General features: G+C 41.1%; 1 protein-coding gene across 1 annotated transcript; it reads left to right on the plus strand.

Annotated features, from left to right (window-relative positions):
- The first annotated feature begins 569 nt into the window (after positions 1-569).
- On the plus strand, positions 570-1293 carry LOC123441071 (abscisic stress-ripening protein 2-like). The gene is made up of 2 exons (XM_045117592.1): positions 570-809; positions 953-1293. The coding sequence occupies exons 1-2, from the start codon at positions 675-677 to the stop codon at positions 1115-1117; spliced, it is 300 nt and encodes a 99-aa protein (XP_044973527.1). The 5' UTR covers positions 570-674; the 3' UTR covers positions 1118-1293.
- Positions 1294-8487: the final 7194 nt, after the last annotated feature.

Consider the following 8487-nt stretch of genomic DNA (forward strand, 5'->3'; position numbering starts at 1 on the left):
CGAAAGCCTATTTTGAGAGAGTACATAGATAGATATGTACTTAAGGTACGTACCCGTTTGGAAAAAAAGATATCTTCACGTAGATGTAGGTACGTGACGTTCACAGGAGCTAGGGGCACGTACGTACGTGCTGCTTAGCCTTTGTTAAATCAGATTGGTTTTGCTTAATTAAGATGGGTGGAGAATTTCTTAGCCGTGTTGCACCGATCGGCGGATCGACGCGGTTAAGCTAGCATGCATGCAAACAAACTCGGTCGTCTTCGAGTATTTTCCGTTGCTACTCTACGGAAATCTAGCCGCGGGGGTGTCATTTTCCATCTGAAGAAAACATCGCGAGGGCAATCGAGCCACACTACGAAAGCGAAATATATCTGAGATCGGTATGAACAACAACAAAATAGAGAGAAGAATTTACTGTGACGTGAGAACTCGAGCAAACGCAAAACTCCAATAGTACGTATACGTTGAAAATTTGAGAACGCGTGAAAGGAAGGCGCGTACGTTCTGCGCTCGTAGCCCTCCCTATATAAAGAGACACGCATGCCCTCATGTCAAGCACATATCACAAACACGCTAACACACATCCTCCTCCTCCATTCCTCCGGTATACCCATCGATCACACGTACAAACAAGGCACGACTGCGTACGCACGCACACGGAAGGCTAACTGGTTATGGGGCGCCACAGCAGCAGCAGCGGCAAGCCCGAGGCCGGCGGCGAGCAGCAGTACCGCAAGGAGGAGAAGCACCACAAGCACATGGAGAAGCTGGCCAAGCTCGGCGCCGTCGCCGCCGGAGCATACGCAAGGGTACGTACACCCCCAAACACCTCATGCCTTACTTTTTGGTCTACGCCCCAAACACCTCATGCCTTACTTTTGGGCCTACATAATGTAATGTCGATTACTCATGCTTAACTAGAACTAATAACCACTTCGCGATCGGTATACAGCACGAGATGCACGAGGCGAGGAAGGACCCGGAGCACGCACGGTCGCACAAGATCAAGGAGAAGATCGCTATCACGGTCGCTGCCGGCAGCGCGGGATTCGCCATCCACGAGCACCAAAAGAAGAAAGAGGCCAAGAAACACGCCCGTCATGCACACCACCACTGATACATTCATGGATGCATATGCACACTCGTAGACCCTAGCTAGCTATCTTGTATATATATGTATGACCGGTTAATTACATTCGTTCATTTCGTTGTCTTTGTTCCATATATAGTACTGTATTGCTGTTGTATATGTGTATGAGTTTTGATTCATGTGAGGCCATTGATGTGGTTGTGTACCTATAGTAATATACTAATATGTTGTGGTATAGTTTATGTCGGTACATTCTTGTACATGTTTGTGCATCTATCATTCTATCTATATCTATATCATTCTATCTATACTAATTTTTACATTTTACGAGCCGGTAATTTGGCGGGACCAAATTATTATGACGTTTCCTTCCTCAAGCCTTCTTAGCTTTATACTCTACATGGTGCCTCTCTAGCCACCGCCGTTCATCACTAGTAGAAAACAAGGCTTTCGTCCTAGCCCCGATTGAGCAATAGTCCCGGTCATTTTACGAACCGGGGCTAATGCGAGCATTAGTCCTGTTTCGAACGGCTAGGAGCGGACGGACGACACTGCCATCTTTAGTCCCAGTTTTTGTTATCAACTGGGACTAAAGACATTGACACTTTAGTCCCGGTTGATAACACCAATCCGGACTAAAGGTCCTTCATAAGCTAGTTCAAGAGAAAAGCATCCCATTTCAAGTCACATGTTCTTTGTAGGTGGGGTAGTAAACTACACGGGGCAATACACATGAGGTCTTGATTTCGAATCCCCCGAGTTGCATTGGTCGGTTCATTTTTTTTACCATGGCACCCAAACGTGGTTTTCGTCGCCATACTGTGACGCAACTGCCGCCGTCCTGTTACCTCACCTGCATTGACGAGGTATTCCAGCTGTGGCGCATCCACCGGTGTGCCCTTGATATGCTTCGAGAAGTATATCCGGAGCAGCCAGAGAAGTTGGTCACCCAATGCATCAAGTGCTCTTAGTTGTCAACGTATTTAAACGAGTAGAAGAACGACACGGCAAGGTCCACTGCCAGTGGCGGATCTAGGACCCAGGCCGGGTGTGGGGGACTGGACCTGGGGCGTGAAGAACAAACCCAATGTCCAGTGTAGCATCCCAGAAAACGTAGACACACCATTGCAGTACTGTAGTAGGCCTGGGCCCCGGGGCTTGGCCCAATCCTAGCTCCGCCCCTGTCCATTGCTGTCCCTCCACGTTCGAATTGACAAGTTTGAAAAGGGCGATGCTATCCAGTCCAACCCAATCTGTTCATCTATTCCCTTCTCTTATACTCCCTCCGTTTCATAATATAAGTCTTTTTAGATATTTCATTAAAGGACTACATACGGATGTATATAGACATACTTTAGAGTGTAGATTCATTCATTTTGCTTTGTATGTAGTCCCTTAGTGAAATCGCTTAAAAGACTTATATTTAGGAACAGAGGAAGTACCTTCAAATCTCCAAAGCCTCGTGATCCAATATGACTTCCCTTATTTAGGACTATCAACTAATCAATCTGAAGCTTGGTGGTGCAACGCAGATGTTGAACGGACGCAAGTTTCAAGTAGAATATCTGGTCGCTATCATCATTGAGGATGCCGAGTTCTCCTCAAACCGCTCACAACATACACGAAGAACTAAGTCTACATCTCCATGATCGACCGTTCGCGAATAAGCTTTGTGTCCTTCCTCAAAGTCTATCGTAGAAAGCGTTTCTTCAGCAAGTTCGACTTTAGATGTCACCCTAGCGGACGCAGTTTCATGTCCTGCCAATCCACCAAGCATGGCCTCCATAGTGAGCCGTCCCCATCCTCTGATTGGATTCCAACACCAGCACATCCTGCAGCCCTTACTTCTTGCTGTTCAATTCCACCACGTGCAGCTTAAGTTCTTGATGGTAGGAGCATGAGAGTGGGCACCGAGCTGGAGTTCAGCCACAACTTTTCCTAGGAGCATCCATCCATTGTGTTCCTTGAGCATTACGCTATTCAAAAAATTACTTGGGTGTGCGGAGTCTGTGGACTTTGTATAGCACATGATCAGCTATGGAGGACGAGTAGCAGATGGGCGATGATATTACTAAAATTGCTGTTGATAGGAAAATTATGCCAATCTATTATCTATAATAAGTTAATGACTGCAATAGTGAGGCTGGACCCCTACACAATGGATTTGTTAATTACTGCCATGCTAATTCTCTCCTTTTTTTACTTATTGATTAGCACGGTTTTTCTTCCTCAATTTATCTGAAATTTGTTGAGCCATAGGAGCCAGTGGAGCGAACGTGTTATCTGCCTCTATATCTATTTCCGATTTTCGGTTTCCATGATTTTCGAGTATATGTGCATGCTTGACTCAGTGTCCCAATGGTATATCTCATACATCTAGGTACAGTATTTCTATCCTTCTATAAGTATATATGGAGATAAGGCCATAGTTCGTTTTGAATGTACTCATGCAGTTTTTAAATATCTAAATTAGAATAGATCAATTATAAAGCACATACGGCAGATTTCTAATATAGGCAAGCCGTGTGCATACATACACCCCTCTATTCCCAGCTACTCCCTGTTCAAGTAATGTTCCATTCTCCTATGTCATTCTTTTCCAATATACAGGTGTAAGTTGACCTCCTGCGAAGCCACTAAAAAATGATGGGTGCAACAAAAACAACAACAAATTTGTTCGAGAATTAAACTACTTGGTTGTGGCATGGCGCATGTGTCTTAGCATCAAAACATGCCTACACTAACTTAGGTATTCCATGTATATAATGCATTTAGTATTTTTTTCTTAGAGATTATTCATCAAGACAATCATTTGGTCTATTTCTTTTCATCTCATGATTATCATCTCTATGACTTCATAAAAAAAGGGTTCATGAAGTAAAGGTCAAAGCCCTGGATTCCAATGTTAATTGCATACATTGAGAAACAGATGGACTTTTTGACTTTGCTAGCTGAATGTTTGGACCTTTACGTCCAATATGCGTCTCCCATGTAATATGAACAGGTATCAAACAATTATGATTGACAAGTCCCATCACAACCAAACTTTATCAGGATATTTTGATTAAGCATCAGAGAATTTTTGTGTCCATGTTTCTGTAGTATAGCCTACAGCCTGGGACCTGAGATACAAATTTCTTTTAGTACGGAACTTGAGACAAAATACCATTTCAAGTTGCGACAAGGTTTGGTTAGTATTTGGTTCTCAAGAGAAGAATTCGATCCACTACTATATATAATGAAAGGAAGCACAAAATGATGATGGTTTTGAAGTACTTTTGACGACCTCCTCATTGGTGTTCTAGTAAATAGCCTCTCTGAAAGTGCAACGGCCTCTATGGTAAAGATACTATTTTTACTAGTGTTTCTGACATAATGAGCTTTTGCATGCTCTCTTTACTAAGTTCCTGATTTTGTTGTCATCCAGATAGCTGATAGGGGCTACCATTAAGTGTATGCCTCTTTGTCAGGTTCCATACATGCATGAGTAAGGCTGGCCATAGTGGGGAGTATCATATAGTAGTATCAATGCATATGATATTATTGTATGATACTGTGTTTATAGTGCATAGTATCATAAAGTAGTATCATAGATAACCTTATTTATTGACATGCATGACACATAGTAGCATAGCATTTAACATGTTACGGTATCTACCTATGTTACTCTAATCCTCTCTCTTCTTTAATTGTCTGCCACATCAGCATGTTTGCTAGTCCCAAATACATGATACTACCTTAGTTACTCCCACTATGGTCAGCCTAATATAAATGTGTCACAAGCAAAAGTGGTGATAATGTAAAAGTGGAGAGGGAACAGTACTCTAAAACCAAGGCTCTCAGTCTGATCATGACAAAGTATCATGGATGACAACTAGATAATTTTGATGAGGTGGCATTGAATTAAATAAAGAAAGATGGTTGAGTATCATATCATGATACTGTATCATGATGAATGCTATGCTATTATGTGTCATGCATGACAACAAATAAAATATTATATGATACTAACATATGGTACTATGCATTACGGAGGTAGTATTATACACTAGTATCATATGCATGATACTACTAGTATATAATACTCTCCATTACGACCTGCCTCATGTACATTACTTGGAGAATGATTCCAAGACAACATAAGAACGGCATGTATGATTAATATACAATTACTCTCATTCATTTCAAATAAATTATGAGAATATAATTTCTACGATGGAAAGGGGAACACTAAATACATTTTTCTACGTTTCCTCTTAGGGGGCGAAAGTTTAAGCAATTTGACCACTGACTGTATGATAAATTGCATGGAATTTAAATGCCAATATTTTGAGCTATAGATATTGAACTTACAGGAAAATTGAGTTATAGAAGAAAAAATGTTGTATCATTAGTCGTCATAGTAAGATATTTATGCTCCTAGAGGTCTCACTTGACTTCCCTTTGGATGGAAGAATAAATTGTTCTCAAAACTCTTAACATTTTATTAGAATTTCACTTTCTATTTCCAAAAACCAACTAAATAATGACTTAACACACATATAGCTTCAAACCACTATGCTTTAGAATACATGGAAATTATATATGATATTTCCCTAATGACACTTCTCTAACCATATCAAATATCATTAAAATATTTTGAAATAATCCATATTTTTTCACTGATTTGTTACCCATAAAACTAACAATCAATAATAGGAGCACTCACGGGTTACCAATTATTAGTGGAGGCGAGCTTTGTGGTTTGCGAGTTGCTTACATAGTTCCAGTATATATTTAACCCAAGTTTACAAAAAAGTAGGTTTCTTCATGGAAATAAGCATGCTCAAACTATATTTGGTTCATTTCTAACAATAGCATGCAAAAAAATATCCCAATATGTAGCTGACTAAAAAAAGACTTCTCGTTTGCGTTGCCCACAATATGTTCTTAGTTATTTGCATTTTTTCCGGTAATGTTTGCATCTTTATTATAGTGAATTTATAACTGAGGAAATTACTATAGTGTTGTTGTTTATCCCCCTATACATGACCAGGGACTACTTTCACATGTTCTAATACTAATACACATGCATTTTAAGTTCTTTTATGCTAGCCCATGCAGTTGCACGGGTTGACCACTAGTAACTCCTAAACTTGTGGTTACCTTATCTTGTTGAAAATATCTATTGTCTCGTATAGGTTGAATCACTTTATTTGCATTTACATTTTAGAGAACTTATAATTCCACAATCACTAAATCAATTAAAAAAATTAAAATATGTAGTCAGCTATAGACACCACCTCTTGTCGTCAACTTTGATCCTTAGCATTGGGATTCAATTTTTTTGCCTTGTGACCCATAATTAGAATCAAGCAAATTCAGACAAAAAAATCACCTAGAGTTAAAATATGAAGAATCATCCATATTCCTTTATCAAGACCATTCTTACTTTTATTGACAATTAATTAGGAAAAGATTATTAATCTAGCTCAAGGTGTCTCAACGAAATGTTGCATGCTCATGAGAAAGAGGGTGAGGTTGCACGCCTCCAATGATGTATGCAAGCATTTATTAATGCCCTTAATGGTTGCAGCCAAGATCATCCTGGTTAAAGTGGTGATTTTTTCTCATGGTGCTAGGTTCATATGTGAAAGGCCGAGCCGAGCAGCGGTCAATGTTCGTTGGGCTAGTTTGTTTCCCCGCTTCGGTGTGTCAAATCAACCCTTTGACAAATTCAATCATCACCCGATTCTGGTGGCACTGAGTTGCAACTAGGTTTCTAACCAAGCGGGCCTAGTGCAGTGCAAAAATTCAAAGCGTGGTGACTTGTGCAAGAGAATATTCAGACAATTGTCCAAACTTCACGGGAGGGTGGTAAGATGCAATGTGTGGCATATCTAGCACAACTCATATCGGACGTTCACTAGTTTTACACTGCTAGAACAAGGAGGTTTTGAAGGGACATCAGACTAGTCTCCGAGAATTAGTAAACATACTGAATGAAGTAATTTCAGCCTGCTAACATGTGAGGACGTTTCAAGAGAACATGAAATTCATATGCAAATGGATAATATACTCGAACATGAACAAATCTACTGGATACAAAGAGGACATGCGGATTGGCTCAGTCATAGCGACCAAAACACTCACTTCTTACATTGGGAAGCGATGAGACGATGTAGTAAAATTCTTATTAAACGATTGAAAGGCGATACAAGTGATTGGATTAAGGACCAAGAGATACTCAAGTCACATGTGGCAACCTACTTCTCTTCCCTATTTTTCGCGGGAGGAATGAGAATTGTACGGGTACACATTCTTCCTACATTTGTCCAGATATATACTTTCTGTCTGATCCAAACAGTGCGTGCATGCATTGTATCCCTTGTTTGACTGTCCTGAAATATTACTAAGAGCAGGCCAATCGTTGATGGTTACGAAAAGCAACGCTCGAAGGTCAAATTCCTCTTGTTTGTGCTCGTCCCACACACGTACACCTGGTTCGGCCCACAACTGTAAAAGTTCATCAACTAATGGCCTTAGGTACACATCAATATCGTTGCCGGGTTGCTTTGGACCTTGGATAAGCACTGGCATCATAATGAACTTCCGCTTCATGCGCAACCAAGGAGGAAGGTTGTAGATACATAGAGTAACGGGCCAGGTGCTGTGATTGCAACTCTGCTCCCCAAAAGGATTCATGCCATATGTACTCAGACCAAACCATGAGTTCCTTGCATCACCTGCAAATCTCGGGAACTCTCTCTCTATTTTTCTCCACTGCCAACCATCAGCGGGGTGCCTCAACTTATCGTCTTTCATACGATCTTCCATGTGCCACCGCAACAACTTCGCATGATCTTTATTTCTGAACAGACGTTTCAACCGTGGTATTATAGGAGCATACCACATCACCTTGGCAGGAACCCTCTTCCTGGATGGCTCGCCCTCAATATCACCAGGGTCATCTTTTCTGATCTTATACCGCAATGCAGTGCATACCGGGCATTTATCCATATTCTCGTACTTCTCACCGCGGTAGAGGATGCAGTCATTAGGGCATGCATGTATCTTCTCATTCCGACATTCAACACATGGACAAAACATATAGCCACCACCATGCTTGTTCGCATCGGCTGCATCTCAAAAAGAATGCACGCCTTCTCTGTAAGCGGCTGTGCGTCGATCACCGTACATCCATGGATGGCTCATCTGCGTTATACGTCAGTATATCAAATACAATCACGATCCTAAAAATTAGTACAGCACGGTCTAAACGAGGAAATATAGTTGCTAACCTTTTAGAATAAGTAGAAATAAAGAGGAAGAGGTTTAAGCGTGGCTCGGGCATCTCATATCGTAGTTGTGTTCGGTGAACTGAAGCGGCATCGCTCTAACACACATTTCAACAAACA

This window comes from Hordeum vulgare, chromosome 3H (genome assembly GCF_904849725.1).
Source record: "Hordeum vulgare subsp. vulgare chromosome 3H, MorexV3_pseudomolecules_assembly, whole genome shotgun sequence".
Lineage (NCBI taxonomy): Eukaryota > Viridiplantae > Streptophyta > Magnoliopsida > Poales > Poaceae > Hordeum > Hordeum vulgare.

What these genes read in the sequence shown, in the direction of transcription:
- LOC123441071 (XM_045117592.1), top strand. Translation starts at nt 675, where the DNA reads ATGGGGCGCCACAGCAGCAGCAGCGGCAAGCCCGAGGCCGGCGGCGAG. An exon ending in CCGCCGGAGCATACGCAAGG is followed by an intron (nt 810 to 952) that starts GTACGTACACCC and finishes ATCGGTATACAG; the next exon opens with CACGAGATGCACGAGGCGAG.